Source organism: Xiphophorus maculatus, chromosome 20 (assembly GCF_002775205.1).
Source record: "Xiphophorus maculatus strain JP 163 A chromosome 20, X_maculatus-5.0-male, whole genome shotgun sequence".
NCBI lineage: Eukaryota > Metazoa > Chordata > Actinopteri > Cyprinodontiformes > Poeciliidae > Xiphophorus > Xiphophorus maculatus.
The window spans coordinates 22,693,690-22,715,864 of NC_036462.1; the positions used below are offsets into that span (position 1 = coordinate 22,693,690).

The window sequence follows — 22,175 nt, forward strand, 5'->3', positions numbered from 1 at the left end:
TTTCCGATTCCTTCATTAAAATACAAATAACTGTCTGCTGACTGCTTTCCTGAAGGATCTGGGCCATTACACAAATCACATCCCACACACACACACACGCCCGCACCCCAACACACGCCAACACACGCCAACACAAATGGTACTTTTACAAAGTGTGCCATCAACAGAAATGCAGATTTGTCATTTGTACAAACCGTGGATTGAAACCTGCTCATTCTTGTTGATTTGCTTAACAATGTGGCATTCAAAAGATGAAGCATATTTTCGGATTTGCTTACAATTTATTTAAGAAAAGTGTTACATTCACTCTAGAAAGGGGGATGCCTTGTTTATATGTCAGAGGAGATGACTTAGACACCCATTATGGAAAATGTTTAAAGATGTACAGTATGTGCACTGAGATAAGAAAATAAACATTTTAAAAATCATTGAAGTTTCTCTGACAGGCTTGTAGTTGGCGGTAATATCAACAATAGCATTGCAAACAGTTTCATTCATCTATTTTTTTAAAACCACGATTTCTCTTTTTTAAATTCTCCTACTTAGTCTGATTAGCACATTGAATAGTCAAAGTAGATCTCTCCAAATGTTAAAGAAATGTCAAAAGATTTGCCGCTACAATTGTGATGGCAAAACTGTTTAGCACACAAAGCAACAAGAGCCACATATAAAGTCATCTTTTTGAACTCTAAAAACGGACTTAAACGATTCCACCATTTCTTGATCAAAAAACATTAGCATGTGCCGAACAAGTTCCAGTACTGCATAAAATGATAGTTTATTCGGATATTTTGTTAGACTTTAGTATCTGCTTGTTACAAAGAGCCAGTGTGAGTTCTGGGCTCGTTAAAACCCGTCTGCTTTGTCTTTGGTTAAGAAAACTCAGAGAAGAGAAAAAAATATGGTTTCCTCCAAGCTAAAATTACTCCCTCTAATTATTATGGTGGAGCGTTAGGTGAGTGAAGAACACTTGAAGCCCTTCACTCTCGTCCCTCTCCTCCCTCCTCTTTCTCCCCGTGACTGCATCCTCACCCTGCTTTCTCAGCAAGCTCCAGAACACACACATATGCACAAATGCACACAGATTAACACCAAACATTTAGTTGATACAAAGCAGGTCTTTATGCTCGTCTACGGTCTCTGTGTTTTTGCACCTGTGTGTGTTTGCGTGTGGGCGTGTGTGTGTGTGTGTGTGCACCTGGTATTTCCTCTTTTGAGCTGGTTACCGACCACGAACATCGCTCCCTCTCACTTTCCATCTTTTTCTCTTCCCCTCTCTAACTTTACTTATTTTTCCTTCTATTTTCTGTAAACCACAAAAGACAAGCACAACCTTTCCTCCAGATTCCAGCGTTCAGTTCACGAAATGTTACATCCACACACAGTTGGTTGCCATAGATCCTCATTTCTATTTGCACCAGCCCATCTTAAGGGTTCCTGTGGTGAGCTTTTACAACATATTTGACCACTTTTTCATATCTATGTACATTCATTCTTAGTGTTGGATGGGTTTTCTATGATCATGGTATAATCATTGGAATTGCCTGTCTGTGCTATTTTATTTCTACAAGGCTATTACAGGTGTCCCTGTCAAACTGTCTTCCTCCCTGCAAGTTAAGAGCACAGATGGGATTGCTCTGGAGAACAACCAGCTGACTTTTTAATTAATCTTTCATTTTCTTCTTTGGATGACTATCAAATAAGTCAAACTTTCAATTTAAATGTAAACACTAAACCACTGAAACCGTATTAAGAGATGACAAAATCTGTGTCTGTTTTAAGACAGAACAAATTTATGATATGACGGGACTTTATAAAACCCGTTTTATGTTTTACCAAAAGGGATCAATCAACGCAAGAGGCTTAAGGTCTGTGTAACGAAAATAAGCGTCTTGAAATGAAAAACCGATTCTTACTGCTTCATTCTTGTCCACTTGCAATTTAATTGTGAAGACTGCAATAAAAATAAATAAATAAAAATTACGTCTTATGTTTGACATTTAAATAGGAAAAAAAAAATTCGGTTTCCATGGAAGAGGTTTAACATGAAACGATTACAAACCAAAAAATTATCTCTAATCTATATCTAATTTTTAAAAAATACTAAACAAAAAATACATGGAGAACTTCCTCTTTTTGCTTTATGTATAGACGAAATATTTTATATTTCTGTCTCTTCTTTTCTTCACCACGCTTAAGTCTTTCTCCTGAAGGTGCAGTGGAAACCACTGTGCTTAAACACCATGCCGGTGGGCACTGGAGCGGAAAAGACGCACCAACGCTTGTTTTTTAGTGTGCACACCGACACACAGAACTGTAGACAGTTCCGTGTTGTCAGAACATAAAACTGTCTTTACCTCAGGGCCCTTGGGAACCTGACAGAAATCACAGCCAGCATAGATAGATAGATAGATAGATAGATAGATAGATAGATAGATAGATAGATAGATAGATAGATAGATAGATAGATAGATAGATAGATGTGGCAGCATCATGCTATGGTGACATCCTGTTTGGAGCTGCAAAAAAATAGATACTGAGGTAGAAGTTCACTTTTCAGCAGGATGGCAACCTCAACCACATATACAGAGCTACACTGGAATGGTTTTAGACCAGAATATGTCTTAGAATGGGCTGGACTTTAAATCATAATTGAAAGTTGTTATCAAGACTTTAAAATTCATGCTTACAGATTTTTTTATCCAGTCTGACTTGGCGTGAGCCCTGATTCAGAGAAAATGAAGGTAAAAGGACAAGTGAAGAGGCAGCATGGGGATCGGGGGGCATTTGTGGGCTGGAAAGAAGAAACAGAGGGATGAGGGAGGGGTGTAAAGCTGAGACGTGTCAGAAAAGGGCGCCTGGGCCTCCCTGTGGAATGTGGCCTGTCTGCCTCCCCAGAACGAACTGAGCAGAAAAGGAGGAAGACAGAGAGATGGAAGAAAGCAAAAAGAGAGAGGGGGGGTATGAGTAGGTTTTCCCCATCATCGAGGAGTGTGTGTAAGGGGGTGGGGGTGGTGGGCGTGAGGCTGGGAAGACAATGAGCAGAGTAGTAGTAGTAGTAGAAGAGGAAGAAGTGGAAAAGTGAGAGTGCAGCAGCAGAGAGCGCAGGGCACTTTGTTGAGGTGCCGGGTGTGGACGTGAAATGATGCATAGCAGAGGAGAAATGTAAGCAGGATAAATCCTAACAGACCTCAACGCGTGTGTGTGTATGTGTGTGTGGCTGGGCGAAGGGTGCTCTGACAAGAACCAGGTGTCTTCAATTCTCCTTGTGTGTTTAAGTTTCTCATACCTATCCCCTCCTTTCGGAGACTAAACGTTGCCACTTCCCTCTGTCTCCATGTTTTCCCTCATCATCAATTAATGGCTGTCTTTAATAAAGCAGTTTCAATTGTGGCCATTGGTGTTGAGGGGGGGGAAAAAGGTGCTGGGGGCAGGCGGTGTGGGGTAGGGTGGCGGGGGGTTATCAGAGAAGAGACAAGTGATGTTGCCCATTTTCTCTCTGGAGTGCCAGTCTTTGGCGGACTAAACCAGCCAAAGAGTCTTTTTCTCTCCTTTCCCATCTAAATAGAAAGTGAGAGGGAGACTGTAGCAATGGTATCCCTTTCCCCCAGGGGCTTAAAAGGAACATTGGTTGTGAAAAAGGCAGTTTTAGAAATTGGTTTGGAGCTTCGATACCCACTCCCATTTGTCATGTTCTAGTTTTTTTTCTCTCATTCCTTGCTGCTTCTTTCATGAGTCCACACAAATACCAGGAACCTTTGTTTCTCCGTACAGAAACACGCACACACGCAGGCTGGCTGTTACACACATGCAGAGAGCTGATGTGGGTTAATGAAGGGTGTAATTAAGGAGCCGCAGTGATGACTGGAGATCAGGAGGAACCGATACAGATCTCAGATATACACAAACACTGATGAAAGATAGCTGCTCTCCCTGTGTGCGCACATTTGTAGAGCTTTGCGGACAGATTTGTGGGACCGGACTGCTGTGCGTAGGGGTGTGTGTGCGTGTGCACTAACAGATTTTGAGGGATGCTGCATGATTCAGATAACGTATGGCTTCCTGTTAGATTGGCCAGACTCAATAATTGGTGCCTGTATGGATGGAGGTGGGGACATGTTGGGGGCGTGTGTGTGATTCTTTAACTCGGGTAAATTATGGGAAGTGAATTTTGGTCATTGGCTGGAATGGTTATATCTTGTCTGACCTCCAGCTCGGCACAGAGTTCACTTTCAGGTCACGGGGGCAAAGGACAGGAAGGTGAAGGAGTGTTTTGGAAGGAAGGGGAATCAAAACTAATAAAGAAAGATGTTTGAGTTCGATTTAACAAATAAGACTTTACATTTAACTCATCTGTGTAAGAGGTTATGTTCCACACCTGTCAATAAATTCATCAATGTCTATTTTTATTCAAGTACAATTTACTGAAACTGCTCTACAGTGGTTAGAAAAACAGTCAAAATCAGCATGAAAACACATTAGAAATAATCAAGCAATTTTTTTTTCTTAGTAGTATGATGACCTTCATTTATTTAGGTAATAACATCTTATTTTCAGAACGTAATTGGCCACACAGACAGTAAAACATACACTTAAAATTGATTTAAATAATAAAAAACTTTATTGACTTAAGCTGTATGTGAAATTTCAGGAATTTCAGGACAATTTGCTTCTACAATTTATAAAGATCTGTAACCATAAAGAAATGGTTAAGCTACATTGTTTACGTTTATGAAATGAGTATAGAAAGGAATAAATGAAAATATAAAACAACATGATCTGAAGTCCATTTTGTTTGGACCTGTGATATGAGTTTCTAACTCTACTAATATCTGATGGTCTGTGTCAACTTCATCTTTGCATGTGTCCGCCCGCTTGTCCCTCTGTCACTTGTGCTGACTAGTAAATCAGTGCTGGGCCTCCTTTCTGAGTCCTGTCACCTCCTAAAAGCTTTCCTTTCTGTCTGGGCCCGTTTTTCCTCTGTATGTGTCGGGTCAGCATAGTGCACAGGTCACAGGAGGTCGTGCTGAGAAAGAGGAGGGCAGTTGAGGTTGCCTAGCATCGCAGAACACCCACTACTCTGACCACAGAGATACAAAGACACATATAGAAGGTCAACTTCCGGAAAGAGTCCAGCAGCGCTAGTTTTAGTTTTGTTTGTTTGCTTTGCTTGCTTTGTTTTTCCCCTGACAATTTCTAAATGTATATAAAACCAAAGAGTAGAATGATAATTAAAATAAACTATTACAGATTTAGTTGTTTTCTGCCTAATGACTTTTAAAGTTGTTTGCCCTTTAGCAGTGTAAACATGCACACAACTCCGCACCACAAACACCACAAAAAAAAAAAATCTGTTTAATGACTTTCACATGGTTCCATCTTACCCATATTTCTCGTTCAGTGACCTTTTTCTTCTTTTTTCGCACATTGAGACCTAATTCTGTGATGCTGAGATATCGGATTTATGAGCACCCGTAAAACATTTTTACTGCTTTTTCCAACCACCCCACTGAATGACAGCTGAGAGTTGGAGAGCAGATTTTTGTTCACGCTATTGGTGTCCTTTCATGTATTTGGCTTTTGTGTTTCTTTGCGCTATAATCAAAACTGTTTTGTTTTGCAAAAGAATGGCCAGTTATAGTTTGACACAATTCTGAAAATGCAGCTGACTTGACGTAGTTTTTGTGTTTACTTGAATTGAAGTACTTGATAATTAGGTTTATCGGTTTATGAAGTGCTCTAAGGAAAGAATGCTGTAGAGGTACTGGGCTGCAGACGGAGGAAATGGTCCACTGGATCAGATCAGCTAGCATGGATACAGTCATGGTTGGTAGCCTCCTGCTAGTCAAAGAGGCTCAAGCACAAACACAGACAGATGGCAGCAGAGGAAGGAGCTTTGTGTATGTCCACCTGTGCATGTTTGTCCAGTGTCTGCTGTGGAGACTGGATTACGTACACACACCTGGGCACCTGAAGTGTTAGGTTTGGTTTGGTTACCATGGGAATGTGTGAAAACAGTTTCACTGTAGGCCTGGTTAGGATGTTGAGATGATGAATGCTACACACACAGATACTTATTCATGATCCAAGATGGACTCTCCTGATGAGTGGTTTCTGTATTCAGAGTTTAAAAAGTTCAGTTGTTGACATTTGGCTCTCAGATGTTTGAGAATGAGGCAGGAGGTACAGCGCAATTTCTACTGCTTTCCTCTAGAACCAGCAGTTGTAACTGCTTTTAATTGACATGTTCACAGGTGACATGTTTCCAATTCAACATTAAATATAATACTATGAATTCTCTCAATTAGATTATCCCAGTTGGTAAAACAAAAGACATTGATTGAATAAAATCATTGACTTTAAAGTATTGAGAGAAAGTGTGTGGTGACAGTGAGGAGGAAGGACTTAATTTTAACAGGATGAAATATCTAGTAATCTTCATTAATTTTTCTGCATCTCTCAGGTACAAGAAATTGTTAAATTTGGGTTGTGAAAAGATGGGGCGGACAACACGAGACTGAGAACAAAATGACAGAATTCATCAGGCTTGATTTATTATAATATTGGAGCATCATTAACCATAAATGAACAATAAACAATAGAAACATATCACTGGTTATGTGACAGTTTTACCAAGATAAAGCATTATATATGATAAAAAGTACTGGCCCAAGCCCTGGACCCTGTGGCACTCCATAATTAACTAAAAGGAGTGAGAAAAATTTATTGACATCGAGAAACAGGTATATTTCCACCGATTATAATCTAAACTTAGTGCCGTTGTCTTAATCCCTAGACCATGCTCAAGCCTCTGTAAGATTATTGCCTTCAACTTTATCAAATGCAGCACCGAGATCTTGCAGGACAAGAATTCTACAATAATACTAAAAGAAAGTCCATTCATCATCTGAGGCAACAAAAACATCTATAGTGAGTTTCACTAATGCTGTTTAGGTGCAATGATAATCTCTAAAACCTGACTGAAGCAGTGATCTCTCCTTTTTTTTTTCTTAAGCCTCACACTCTTTGTTTCCTAACTCCAGACTCACAGAAAGATATGGACGCAACGAGGGGAACAGGAGAAATCCTAAAAGACAAAAAGTGCGACGCCTCTGAGGCCACGAAGCAAGCAGTTACCCTGGAAACAGTTGAGAGCCCAGGATGCACACAATGAACTCACACATTTACACACCAAACCTACAAAAGCTGCAGAGGCCTAAAGTGTTGCTAATTAGCTAGTCTCTGCTGGCCCTTTGTGCGAGCCATTTTAAAGGAGAGATTAGAGTCAACAGGGAGGAGGAGAGGAATGTAGCTCTTCTCTTTCTCTTGTTTGCCTTCTTCTTGAGCTCAGGACAAGAGCATGGGGGCCTTTTTCTTCATCTGGTAGAAAAGGTGTAATATGCTTTCCTGTTGGTTAAGATTTACAAAAACATTAAAAGCTAAAAAAAACAAACCAGAATAAACTAGAGTTCAGTGAAACTCCATTTGTATTTACTGTTCATAACAATAATATGAATAAAAATTAGTTTTGTTTGTTGTATTTATTTATAAGTGATGTTTAAAAATACAAACAGGCTGAGGTAGAAAACTATTTGATGAAAACATCATTCATTATTTACTTCAATTTAAATTAATGAGAACAAATTGTGATGAAAGAAAATTACACTTACCACAAGATGTGTTTAGTATTGTGGTAAATTACATCTTGTTTCTAATAAAAAGTGTAGTTATTATGAGCAGAACAGTCATGTACTTCTACTGTCTGGCAGTCAACAAAATGAAACTTAATCCAATTCAGCTAGACAAATTTGAAAAAAAGGAAAGAAAGTCACATCAGATTTTTCCTATTTTCAAACAGAAGTTTCTCTTTACATCTGGATGAACACAGTCTCTTACAAAATCATATAGTCCAGCACACACTTCCCCTTTCCCTTGTTTATACTCCACCCCTGTTTCTTATTTGGGGAAGTTGAAAATTGTGCACTTTTAGAAGTTTAAACTTGTACAGCAACCAGGCTTTGTTGTGCCTGCCCATTTCCGGTGTTTGTGTGCGGGTGTGCATGTGTGTGGGCGGTAAGTTCTGGGTGTGAGGGTGTGTCTATCTCCACCCCCCCTCAGCCACAACCAGGTGTAGAAACTCTCTGAACCAAGAAACATGAAAGAGTTTTATTTGCATTGAAGCGGGCAGCCAGGGTAATACATTTAAAAGCCGATCACTTAGCTTTCTTTTTTTCTTCCTGTTCAGCCAATAGGTGTCTGGGTGTCCACATTTGTCTTCATGTGCATGTGCACATTGCAGACAGTCTCTGTTTGTGTATGTATGTGTTTTCCTTCTGTCTCCGAGCCAAAGTCTTGGCAGTGTCTTGCATGTGTTATTAGTTGGCTTTTTCCCCCTTTTTTCTTTTTTTGGTGGGTTATTAATAATAAGAGTTAAACAGTTTCCATATGTGAGGCCTGGTTGCCAGGCTAGTGCCGTCCTCATCACAAACTGGCCCTACAAAAAGTATCCACTTGCACGTCGCTCGGGTCGAGCAGAAGCAAAAGCTTAAATTCTGGAGGTCACCCAAACAAGATCTAACACCTGAAAAGAGTCTTGTCAAGCTACTTAACTGTCCTACAGTACATGAAATGATGCTAAATATTACACCGTGTCCGTCTGTCTGTGTGTGTGTGTGTGTGTGTGTGTTTTCCTCTTTGGGCTTGGTCTGTCTGGAGTAAGACCTTCCTCTCCTGCCAAACGAGCTGTGTTGAAAACCGCAGGGAAACTGCATATGTGTGTATAACGTATGACGTGTGCGTGCGTGTGTGTGTGTGTGTGTAGGGGAACTGCTGTAGAGCTATTTGCCATCAATTAGCCGCCTGGACTGAGATGAGGCCTACAGTAAAGAGGGAGTTAGGGATTTCCTCTCTATTTCTAACCATGCTCACCTCATCATTACCTTTAATTGTACATTTCTTGATTCCTTTTCCGCCTTTACTTGTCAGAAAAACAAGCTGTAAGCATCTCTTTAGAAGGCTGCGGATTTTTTTCCATGTGTGTGTATGATGATGATGAATTGTGTCATGACATAAAGCAGTCCAGAGCATTCAGTCAGCTCGTTTTTACGACTTTGCATATACCCCTGTGAATCAATAGAAACGTTAGATGAGTGTCGGGAGGTAGGAGGTGGGGTTTTCAAATTTCACTAAACTGTTCTGAGCTGAGAACCATCTGGAAAATGGCACCATCCCTGGAGCTTAGAGCAGGTCCCATTTAGTGAAAAAAAACCTTATGCATAAAAAAAAAAAAAAAAATTCAAAACCAGCCAGGGTTTTCAAACATTACAGCATATTTTGAAGTTCTTTTGGAGTTTTGTGAGTTTTTATTGGATTGGCTCTTGAAGGCGTTCTTTCCTCTCTTTAATGGTCAGTCTGGGCCCAGAGAAGTTTGCTGCAGCGCTTTAAAACCTCAGTGTCTCAAACGATGCCTTTATATTGCGGAAACATTACATTAAATAGCTGAAAAGGATTGCTGCTGGTGAAGGGTTTCCAAGGTATCCAAGACTGTGGCGTCCTAGATAGATTGAGGCATTTAGTGCGTCTTAAGGTCAGTTATTTTGGTGGACAACTGGTTCCTATGGGTGAAAACAAATGACAGGACAGCTGGTTTAGGGAAAGCCGAAAAGACCTGATTAGAACAAGAAGAAGAGAGGGCATGCAGGAGGAAGAGTTTAAACTAAAGTGGTAAAGTTATGGCAGAGAATAGTTTATTTGTAGCCCACCATGAAATTGACAGGCTTTAGAAAGGATTTGGTATAAGTTGCCCTGTTTCCCCTACGTCTTGGAAACTCTTGATCTTTTGTAAATGTATATGCCATTCCCTTTATTCCATTCTCTGGCTGTTGAATCAACTTTAAACAAATTCTTTCATGACTGAATGAAAAACACTGCAAATGTATCAGTAGTTCTTGTAGTGAGAGCTATAAACAAAATTTAATTAGCCGTGGCAATGTTTCTGGAAGGAAATCTGCTGTTTATGTAAATGAACCCGACAGTATTCTAAGAAATACGAGACTTTAAATCTTTCACATTGCTTTTAGTGTTGGTGCAAAAATTATATCGGATGATTAAAATAGTTTTAAGGCCTCCAAACTATTATCGTTTCACATGCATTTGCAACGTCTATCCCTTTACCGCTAGCTAGACATTAGCCACCGTTAGAGATTATCCGTAGGAATCCTTTTGGGACCAATAAAGGAAAGAGAGGTTCTCTTCATAAGGCCAACAGCTGCATTCACTAGACTTGGCTTCCATTTGTAAGCCTGTACAATCTATTTTAGGCGTCTGTCGAAGCCATATCTGCTCTGTGAATTTACTGTGACGAATGAGGGTATGGGCAACAGATTTTTAGAGATGAGTGGGGAGTGGTTGGGGCACGAGAAATACAGAGAAAAAAAATGTTGAGAAATTTATTGTGAGCTATACATTATATGAAGAGGTGCAGAGACAAAACAGGTGCATAGATGGACTCAAACAAAGTAGATCTATTTTTTTTCTGTGGTGGCTGGCAATGAGGCACTTTTTTTTTGTTGTTTGTCGTTTTGACTGATGTGGTCAAAAACATCCAGTCATTATCTATTTTAACCCATCAATTTTTAAAATGACAATAATCACATCTTCAATTGCATTTCATTTTTCATTTGGTTAGTTAATATTCCAAACAAGCTGAACAGGAATCCCACATTGTGCCATCACACATCCAGCTTTTCTCTCTGCAGTGACAAAAACCACTGGCTTTCTCCAGTAGCTATTTATAAACAATGAGATTAAACAATTGCACTTAAATGATAAAACCATTCAGCTACTGTATCTGGAAGAAGGCATTTCCTCCTGGCTCAAATGGACCTGAATTGCGAAAGGCAAATGTCTCAAGGCAAATTGCTGCAGAAGCTAATGTCATGAGGTTTTGGACCTTTGGCTCAGACAGATGACTTCTCATAACTATTTGGTTGTTGATCTGGAGGTTAAATTCGTGCTCTCCTGTTAATCTACCAGCTGGAATTGCAGTCACTACTTGAGCCAAAATTTTGAAAACAGGGAACATTTCTCCAATTGAAGTGTTCAGAAGTCAGCAAAACGTTTTTGAGTTAACACAACCCCTGAACTGGAAACACGTTGTTTCGTCTATTCTATCGGTCAGTCGTACAAGAATCCCTCAACTGCCCTATTTGTAAGTTTTGTAATTTCACACAATGTGTAAAAGTTTTTTGATTCTGTTTGTAAGGGCTGATGCAAACTTGTAGATTTCTCATACAGTGTCATACTAGCAATGACATATCAATGTAATAATTTTCTTTCATTTATATACTAATTTATATTATGTTCCATACTGTATTGTGTTGTAGTTTAGTGAGATCTTTACCACTTGTATTATCCTGGCCAAACGTTGTGAACATTCACAGAAAGTAGAGCTACAGTATGTCCTTGTTCAGACTCCGCCAAAGATCTTTCATGCTTTTAAACATCAGAGGAATCTGTGACCTCTAATGGTTTCTTCAATGACTCTTTCATTTAGTTGTGAAATACACTCACTTCACTGGCCATATCATTAGGTACACCTTGTTAGGACCAGGTTAACTGTGCCAAGAAAATGTCTGCCATATTATTATGACACTACAAGCAGCCTGATCCTTAAGATGAACCCTTGCGTTGCTGTGTTTTGATGCTGTATTCCTACCATTGGAACTATTTATTTTTCCAACATTGGTGAACCTTTGTTAATGTAGCCTGTTCTTGTATGACAGCAATAGCACCCACTACTCCTGTTCTAATGCTGTGGTCCATCTATTTGACGGTTCCTAAATAACAAGTGGTTATTTAAACTACTTTTGCCTCTCATTTGACATTTTCTCTTTTTCAAATATTGCTCTGTCAACCTGAGAGACTGCTAATTCTGGTATTCCTCCACCTGAGAAGACAAGTCATTCAGGACCAGCCTGTCTGGCACTGACAATCATGTCATTTTCACAAACACTAATGCTTTGTTTTCATTGAGCAGTACAGTTCACGTAGTTGTGGTTCGGGGTGCTTTTTTGTCTGTTTCCATTGTAAGAGCTGCCCATGCATCCGACCGGTACCGCACCACTCCCTGGCCCCCTTCAGTTGTAGGTTCACAGAAAACCGGCACAGTTAGGGCGGAGCTACTGGCATCTTGCTTGCTTGTGTTTTTCTGTAGCTGTTTGCAACAAGCATGAGACAGCAGTGTGTCATGTTTGTCATTTCAGTAGTATGACACCACATTAGGTGTCCAACGAGAGTCCATGGAACCACACTGACCCATGCCGTGCCACTCAGTAGAAACAAGCCATTGAGTCTCACTTCTTCCCCATTCTATTCAATTTGGACTTCAAAAGGACGACTTTACCACTTGTATGCCATGTGATTTGCTGTGTATTTTAACAAGCATTTGAGCAGATGTACCTAATGTTGCATCTATTCTGATGAAGGCCAAGGACGTTTCTAAAGCTAAGGGTGAACTTGAGCAGTACGACTCACTCTTAGAATTTGTGGGTATGAATACCTTTCTTAAGCAGTTGAGTTATGAGGGTTGTTTAATTTGCATGATCATCTCATTAGAAAATTAACATTCTTTGTAGATTGCATTGCATCTCAGTCTCATTTTAGCTTCTCTGTGATCACAATAACCTAAAAAAGAAGAAGCAATCGCAGATAAGGGAGTCTTGGAGCTAAACTAAAAAGACTTGTAGATCTTTAAAGAATAAAACAATAAAAAAAATAAATTAAAGTAGCTAAAGGGGTTTGTGGAGTTTGGAGGTGTTTTTTTTTTTGGTGCCAAAGTGAAGAGGAGCAGTACAAATGGATACAAGAGCTCATTGGGATCACCTGTGGGGATGGCAACAATGCCAAAGCTTTATCCTGGCTTTCAGCTTCAATGACAACACTTCGGGACGGAGATATAGGAAGACGGATATAGGGAGAAAAAGAAGATCCACTGCTGCTCTTTGAACCCAGTCTCTCCCACTGATCCAAAATCAAAAAGCACGCAGACCTGTAGAGAAGCAGCTGGGTGTGACGAGCTCTTCGCTGCATCTTCCCCCTGAGTCTGTTTAGCACTTTCTATCTGTCGCTCTCTGCCGTTGAAGAAAGCACAGGGAGGAACAGAGGAGAGCAGCTCTACAAGCCAGCCTTCCTTCCTTCACTGTTTAGCTTGCACCAGACTAAACTGTTGTCTATCTGCCAGGGGATATCTGTTTGGCGTTGCGGAGATCTGTGGCCTCGGAGTCTGGTTTTTCTCCTTGGTGGACAGATGAAACAATGAGCTCCTCTCTCATCCTCTCACATGCTTGTGTTTTTTCCCCTGCTTCTTAACCTAAAAGCAGAGAAATCTGATACCACCTGCCTCCCCCCATGGCCTTCCCAGCTCCCTCCCCTCATCTTCCTCCTTCTCCCTCAAGGACAGCCCACTGTCTGCCCTGAGGGCTGTTTATCTAGGGGGGGTGGGTTGAGGAGAAGAGGGTAAAAGGGGGGAGACGGGTTTGTTTCGTTTCGCCCGTCAACAATGGACCTCAGTCAGTGCTGACGGATTACTCCAACATATGGTACCCACCTGTCTCTTTCTCTCTCTGTCTGCCCCTTCCACGGTCTCCTGTTTGGATCGCTTTGCTTATTTCTGCGTTCTCTTGCACTGTGTCACCCGAACACACTGGGTGGATTACAGGCCAGATTCATCACACACAGGGAGACCTGTTTGCTTTGGCAACCTGAGCCAGGTACACTCACACATGCTCAAACTAAGGAGGCCTGTTTCCCTTTTTTGTTCTTATTTGAGATTCACCTTATAATAACAAATCTGAGTCATATTCAACAGAGCAAGTTGAGATTTCTTTCACAGATACATTCTTGCAAAGGCACGCTGACACCTAAGCTGCGAAATCGTCGCACAGGTTTAGTGAAGCAAAAATTCCTGCCATGTTATTTTTAGTAGATTTTCAAACCTGCCCACCAACCTTCTCTCTTTTCAAAGAAACAAAGTCGTCAGCCTTTTTTCAGAATCCCGCTAAGAAGAGAAAGTAGCCATAACTGAGGGTGCGTGTGGGGGTGCATGTGTGTGTGTGTGTGGACATGGATGTATGTGCATGTTTGACCCTGCTGAATTAAAAAATGCACTGTTATTAAAGGCTGTGTCAGAGGCGATGATTTACAGAGGGGCGCGATGACAAGTCAGAAGAACTCACACACCGCACCGAAACACTCACACTCACCGGCGCGCTCACACTGTGCTCTCAGGCCTCCAAGCTGAGCGGTGACCTCCTCACCCCTCCTTCCCCTTCCTCCTCCTCCTTCCCTCCCTCTCTCACTCTAATAAAACCTGTCTCACACCGCTGATGGGTGCATGCGTGTGTGCGGGTGTGTGTATGTGTGCATCACGGCAGCACAAAGACTCTGTTGTTGGGCCTCCCTCTTAGGCCTCCCTCATATTTTCTTTAAAGGTGCAGTGCGCCCCCAAGAATGCCACAAGGGGAAAGGGGAGTTTAGGGGGGAGTCTTGAAGGAGCTGGTGTGAGAGTGAGTGTGTGTGTTGCTGTGTGTGGGTGGGTGGAGGTTCTATGGAGAAAAAGCCAAGGAGTGAATATGAAGAGTAGAAATGAAAGAGAGGGGTCAAAGTAGAGAAGTGCTTCTTGACAAAGTAGACATGAGTGGATGTCTTTGCTGGTGTTTTTTTTTTATCTGTGTGCAGGGGTGTGTGTGCGTGTGTGTGTGTGTGTGTGTGTGTGTGTGCTCTCATGAGATTATAGATGTATTCACCAACCCAGTATTTCTTTTTCTTTTACTGTTAAATATTAAAATTTAGGGTATGATTCAACTATTGATAATTCAGTTTAACACTGATTATATACTGATACATATGGCCCTGTTCAAATAAGCTTATATGTGCAGGTTCCTGTGAAGCAACACTGTAATATTTATCCTACTTTGGGGTTTTACCTACAAATTTAAGCAACTGACTAATTTAGTCCAATATTGACCTCTCTTTTAATGATGGTATTCTTGCTTGTCTCAAACTAAGGTATTGACTAAGGTTCTTGGTGACAAAACGCAACAAACCAGCAGTTAGCCATTCACAGTTTCCAGTGCTTTCAAATTGTTCAGGTCATTTCCCCCAAAATTGTCAGCTTACAAACCATTTAAACGTACATATGCCGAGTGTTAAGCTTAAAGCACATGCTGTCACGTCCAGTATTTATAATAATAGTTTCATGTTATTTCTACTGCAAAAGTCAAGCTGACACTGAGTCCAGGTAACTCTTGTCGAAAATTACTTCATTTTGACAAGAATTATTTTGGCATTGGTTTACTATCAGAGTGTCTCCAGGTCAGTTTGTACTCGGATTTTAAACCCATGATAAAACCAAAATAATTTGCAACCCTTTGTAGGTAGGTATTATTTATTTGAGTTGTAAAATCATATTCTCTTTTGGTAGACTAGGAGAAATGTTTTATTTATTTTTTATTACTTTAATCAGCAATTGTTTAAGATGACACAAAACACATGCTTCACATATACAAATTGAAAATTGGTCTTTACATAGACCAAAACTGCAAACATACAAAGTTGCAGGGGTGAAATAAGAAGCACCCCATGCAAACTTGTTACACCTTAATAGAATAGCATTCATTCATTCTGGATTTTTTAAAATCTTATGGAGTAGAGCAGCTTTGAGTGAGTGGTATAAAGTGAATTAACGCAAATTTATGTGATAGTCTGGGCATTTTTAAGGAAGGTTTTGAGACAGTTTTGCTACATTGAGCGATGTTAAGTATAAAGTCAACGGGTATTCTGCCAGTAAGTGCAAAAATCAGGTTTCCAGTCTTAACAGAAACTTAATCCTGCCAATACTTTTACTCTTTGTTTATCTTGTAAAACAGACCTTTAAAATCTAATCTTTACTCTAGTAAATTTGAGCAGCTTGCTACTAAGCTAAGCCATATTTGTTTAAATCCACAATGGACTTCTTTTAAAGAAATAGGTAGAAAAGCACATTCCTCTTTTTGTTGCAATTCTTGCCTTTTAAATATATACACACACACGCACACACGCATTCATTGATACAGGCACAGGAGAGGAGACAGGCATCACCTCTGCTTGGTCGTAGCGTTTATGAAAGCCATAAATGGCTCTTTAATATAGTGGTAATCAGGGTGGTAATTTGGGTGGAATTGTCCCTTATTGTTGCCAGACAGGCCTACTCAACTCCTGCCAACATACACTCATTCACACACGCACACATACACAGCGACACACACACTCACGCCGACTGGTTCTCGGGCAGACAGGGTGTTCGAGGAGTAATTCACACCACATGCCAACAAACTGGGCGGTTGTGTTTGTCTGTGTGTACGTGTGCGTATGTTTGTGCCTGATTTAATGCTGAGGTCAAACCAGTAAAAGGGAGGGGTAGTGTTCCCGGGATTTTTTATTTTTTTGGTAAAGTGTTAAAATTCATGTGTGTGTACGGGAGAGAGCAGAGGCACGTCCATGTGTGTGTTTTAATTAAGGTCTCGGCGAAAGTAGCAAGTGTGTTCGCTACAGATGGTTTTCATCACTCTGGCTGCACAGAGAACGTCTCTCTCTCACTTTTTCCTGACAGTCTAATCTCGCCTTATACTTTTTTTCTAGTTAAACATTATTTAATGTACCCGAGTTTCTAATTTGACCACTTGTTCAATAAGTTGTACTGTACAATTTGGGTTGTATTTTGTTACTGTTTGCTATAGTTGTGAAATGAGGCAGATTTCTTCTACTGAGTGGTTGAGTAAGAACTTTTGTATAGACTGTCCCTCAATCTGGCCGTTAATTTGCACAGACACACACATACACACGCCTACACATGCCCGCACGCGTACCCACGCTCGCACGCCCACACGCACACAGGGACTTTCATAAATCAATATTTACTAAGGAACCTTTCCCTTTTGAGTCAGAGGAAGCAAATGTGCATCCTGCTGTCTCCCCTCTCTAACCCTCCGTCATGAGGTTGCGCTTGCATGTCCGTGTGTGCGCTTACTGTACGTGCAAGGCAGCTCTTGTGTTATGAACTGGGTGTTTTCTTATTTTGTTTTCGGGGCTGGTTAAACATTCCAGCCAAAAAAAATTTAAAGCTACTTTCTTTTTTGGTCCTAATGCTGGAGAAGTTAACTCTTTAACGCTGGAAGGAGGAGTGTCACAATGGAGACAGGAAAGGCACAAAAGCGCCTGGGAAGAGAAAAGGATGTGCTTAGAAAGTAGGAGAAATGGCTTAGTTTGCAGTATTGGTGGGGATGAATTGGCAACACCCAGGGGCAGAGTGAAAGGCTGGAAATGGAGCTGGTGAGTGATGGTGTCACTGGTGTGTAGATGGACAGGACTGCAGGGCAGACAGGGGGAGAAGCGGGAAACGGAGGAGGAAGAACGAAGAGAGGTGGGTGGTGGTTAGTCACGGCTCTTTCGGGTCTCATCAGGGCAAGCAGTTCCTTACATCACTGTGACAACACACAAACACAGTTCAGGGCGCATGCATGGAAATGGAGTGACACACTTCTGTCTCGGGGGATGTGAAGAAGCCAGTTTGCTCTGTCCTCTGAGAAGAGAGCAAGGGAGAGGAAAAGAGTTATGGAAAGCGGAGTAAACCAGAGAGGATGGTTAGAGAAACAAAGGGCAAGGCAGTTGGGAATCAGAAGATTTTAAAGGTAATAAACTTAGACACAGGCAGCCTTACTGTATATTCACACTCTAAAGCAAGTTAGACAGACATATTTATTTACAGTGCCTCACAAAAAGTACTTATACGCCTGAAGCTTTTTAAGGTTAAGTTCTAACTTCAGAATTCATTTTGTTTTTTATGTGTTTAGATCTGCACAAACTGACATGTAACTGTAAAGTGCAAAGAAACCATTTCTTTCGCAACAGAAGAAAAATCTACAAAATCTGGCATGCATTTTTATTTGGACCCTTTCACTCTGACACCCCTAAATGAAAGTTTGAACAACTCTACTCACAAAATTAGTATAGTCCACCTGTGTGCAATTTAATCGTAGTTTAATCAATGTTCTATGAAGGGCTCCCAGGATAATTCGAGAACATTAGCAGCATCATGAAGACCTAGGAACACAATGGACAGGTCACAGATAAAGTTCTGGAGAAGATTAAAACATAGTTAGGTTATAAAACAATATCACACGTTTGGAAGTCTCACAGAGCGATGGCCCATCTGAAAGTGAGAATGCATAGTAGGGGACAACTGCAGAATCACTACGTGACCATCCACTTGACAGGACACTCATCAATGTCAGAGACGCTGGTTAGTGTTAATGGGAAGCTGGTTGGATCTATAGCAAAACTAGCTATTACCTGCAAAAGGCTTACAAATGTAATACCAGAGAAAAGTGTTTCTACAAAACACACACATTGGGCCTGGATCCAAATGTACACTTTTTTCTCCAATTTGCATTTCTTAAAAAATTTAAGCTTACGCTCTATTGAATTTTGGTTGGTTAAGATACAGTGAAGTTTGTGATTCTAATTGCACAAGATGTAAAAGAGTAAGAATTAATTATTTTAATATAATCGCTTTACATTATGCTAATGTAAAGCACCGCATGGGGACCTTCTTCCTCTAAAGAAACAGATATTTGTTAAAGGAACTCTGTGCATTATTCTCATTTTTTCCTTTTTCCTGTCTCCTGTAGGCACTCCAGGCAGCCAGACAGTTCCTCCTCCAGCAGGCCTCTGGACTCAACTCCCCTGGCAGCAACGAGGTCAAGCAGAGCCCCGTGCAGGTCAGAGCTCACACACATGGATGGGCATCCCGAGAGTTGCTCCATCCCCTTCAGGGACATGCTTTATTGGCAGCTGCATCGTCGTTTTTCAACCAACCTTTTAATGTCACTTCCACAGATTAATACAGGACCATGTTTTCTTTTTTCCTTTCTTACGCTGTCTCCATGTATCTTTATCCCTCTTACTCTGTGTCTGTGCATGTGTGTGTTAGTTTGACTGAATGAGGCCTTTGTAGTTTCTGGGTAGCGAGTTGTTTTCAGAGCTGAATGCCACAGAAAGAAGAGAAAGTGAGGTTACCCGGAGTGCAGGATCCCTACTGAACTACACTTGAAATACACTTAGCAAGAGGAACACAAGCACTGCAGTGTGTACCAAATTTGTTTTTTCTTAAAATTTTTACAGTTGAATGATTGCATGCAGAATGGGGAATTTTTTTTCTTCCTTTTTAACTGGACTTTGCATAAAGAGAGTGGGGCAATTGGTGTGTTGGGCAGTCGGGCTATTGCATTATGCCTCTCATTATTATGTCACTTAATAAGTGACATAATAACAAACAGACAGCTGGATCATCATGTGTGCAGTGTCTGAAGGAAGTAAGATGTTCATGGAGAAAAGAAAACAGTAATCATCATCTAAATCATTGCATACAAATTGGATCCAAATATATATCATGTAGCATTTAGGTTAAAAACAAAGGATTTAAATAGACACATCATCTTTTTTAGTAAATTACTTGCTGATAATTGGAATATTCTCTCCCACAGAATGGCAAAATACATCACATGATGTATGGAAATCACAAAAAAAGTCTGCAAGTCATATTTTAATTGCCAAGTGACCTCTTAGAAAAGCACAAGTACTTCCTACTGACAAACATGTTTAACATGATGCATAATTAAAATCTGGGTTTCATCAGTTCATCTTGAATCAGAACCGGTCTTTAAATCAGATTTACATTGGATAAACTATTTCTTATTGCTACTGTTAAATTGTTTTTGAAACTGGCTTTATAATGTCTTTAATTACTAAAAAAGTAATTATACAATAAATCACCAAAAGAATAAGGATGTCGCTGCTGTGAACAGTTCCTCTTAAGATTAGATCTTGGAAAGAACTGTTATGTGTCAACGCGGAAGCATTTACACATAAATAGGACTAAATGCAGGTCAAACATGCATTTGGTTGACCTGCTTCATAGGCGCGTCTTCTACATGAAAGAAGTTCAACCTTCCCCCTCGTCCTCTTTTCTTCCACACACACATGTACAGATCCAGCTCTATGCCGCCTCCACTCTCTCCATCTCTGTCTTGTTTGTCCTGTTTGTTGCTGTCTGACCTGCAGAGCCTCCCTGCACTCGCAGGGCATTCATGCAACGTCTCTGTTGTCTGAGCTGTCAGCTCACATCCTACCAACATAAACACACAGACACAGTTGGATCTACATGCAAGTGAGTGTGTGTTTGTGACTGGACCCTTACAATGCAGAAATACAAACACAAATGCAAATGCACTGAGTTTTTTTAAATGACTTTGATGTGTGTTTTGTGTTTCTCTTAGGCATATTTGAATGGTTTTAAATTAGTTCCTTTGCACGTGTACTTTGAAAATTTAGCAACTTTAAAGGCTTACCAGGTACTGGGCCTGGATTTCATGCATCAGAAAGAAAGTTCATAGGAAAGGTCAAAGGTCAGCACCAGATGCGATGGTATATTTAATGGCTAAATGAGTGGGTTGTTGTATGTGATATGTACCAGTTACAACAACAAATCAAAGATTTTGTGGGCAATTTAATGTGAATAACTCGGATTAACTCTTATGTGTTAGTTTATTAAATCCTTAATTTGTTTATTGCAACTACGATGAGCCGTGAACAGTTTTTGTGACTCGACTGATCCTTAATTAACTTTTTTGTATGAGAGTGAGCAGGCAGGGTTGCACAGCTCTGCAGTTATACACAATTTTCCCAATTTTAGGGTTTCATGATTGCAAAACAACAATGAAATGATTACAGAGATGGCATTTTAAGCTGTTCTTAGGACTCTCAGTAGCATTTAGCACAGTTAGCTTGGTTAGCATATCAGCTGTCCCTTTGTGAATTCCCTGTAAGGTAAGTATAAAAGTACAATCTAACCTAAACTTTGTTTTTTCTAAGACTACTTTTTTATATATAAAAAAACACTGTAACAGATGGACAAGAATTATTTAAAATGATAAAATACAGCGGTTTTGCTGCAGTACATTCAGCTTCCTGTTATTTGGTAACTCCCTGTTGTGGTATCCTGAGGGAACAACCATTGTCACTCTACTCATAAAGTTTATTTGCAACTTTTGGGCTTCTTCATTGACATATTTTTACAGAAGACTGGTTTGTTTACTGATCAGCCAAAGATTTGTGTAGAGATGAAAGTCACAGTCAGGTGTTTATCAGACTACAATGTAAACCTTGCTGCTAAAGGTAGACACATTGTTAATTACTGTCATTTCAGGACCAATGGTCACATTTGAATTGCATTTGCAACAGAAAACGTGGCAAGTGAATATAAGTTCAAGTGAAGCGGACATTTAATGTGGTCACTCTTAAGGTGACAGTAAGCCACCGCATAGCGGCACACATCTGGTTCAAAATGGCCGTCCCCAGGTTGGCTCCTGCTGCGCGGCTCTCACACATGCAAATGAGCCTCAGCCAATAATGAGATCTTTAGGAGCTCGATAATTAGATTTTTTTCCTTCTCTCTAAGGGAGAACGGGAGAGACAGACAGGGTGAGCAGGAAGACTTTCTTTTTTCGTGTCTCGACTTCTCTTGAGAAACCTCCGTCTGCGCTGACAGGCACCCGCCTACTACTCCCTGCCCACCCTCAACCCCCACCACTCGCCGAAATCATATTTCTTTTCTTTTTTCATAATAGAGGGGAGGATCTCAGCACAGAGCAAAAGAAACTCTGAGATTGTATCTTCTATATGATTGGTTGCTCAGAGAAGGTCTGGCTGACTGCGAGAGATGGTATCAATCTACTTTGTGAGCGCACAGATGTGCGAGTGTGTGTGTCTTTTATTGTCACAGGTGATGTTCAGGAGAAATTTGACAATTGCATAAAAGGTAGACAAGCACTTGCAGAAAAATAATTCTGATGATGAATTCCTGCCACATTTCCTAAAAATAACTTGTTTTTTGAAAGCGGCTGTTCTGTGGATCTCTCAGAGGATTGTTAGCGATTATTTGTGAACAAACAGCATCATGAAGGCCAAGGGACACATGGTAAAGCTGTGAAGAAGCTCAAAGCAATATTAGTAAGGGTGGTAAGAAGAGAGAAAATTTTTTAAGAAATCCTCCAGAAGTAGTTGGTATTGCATGTATTTAT

At 40.5% G+C, this 22,175-nt stretch overlaps 1 protein-coding gene across 2 annotated transcripts in view; it reads left to right on the forward strand.

The window, feature by feature from the left end:
* foxp4 (forkhead box P4) overlaps window positions 1-22,175 on the forward strand; it is a 110,432-nt gene that overhangs the window by 42,556 nt on the left and 45,701 nt on the right. For both annotated transcript variants that reach the window (XM_023353493.1, XM_023353494.1), the window contains exon 3: window positions 18,726-18,815. In XM_023353493.1, the coding sequence (XP_023209261.1) occupies window positions 18,726-18,815 (90 nt within the window). The remainder of the gene's footprint in view (window positions 1-18,725; window positions 18,816-22,175) is intronic.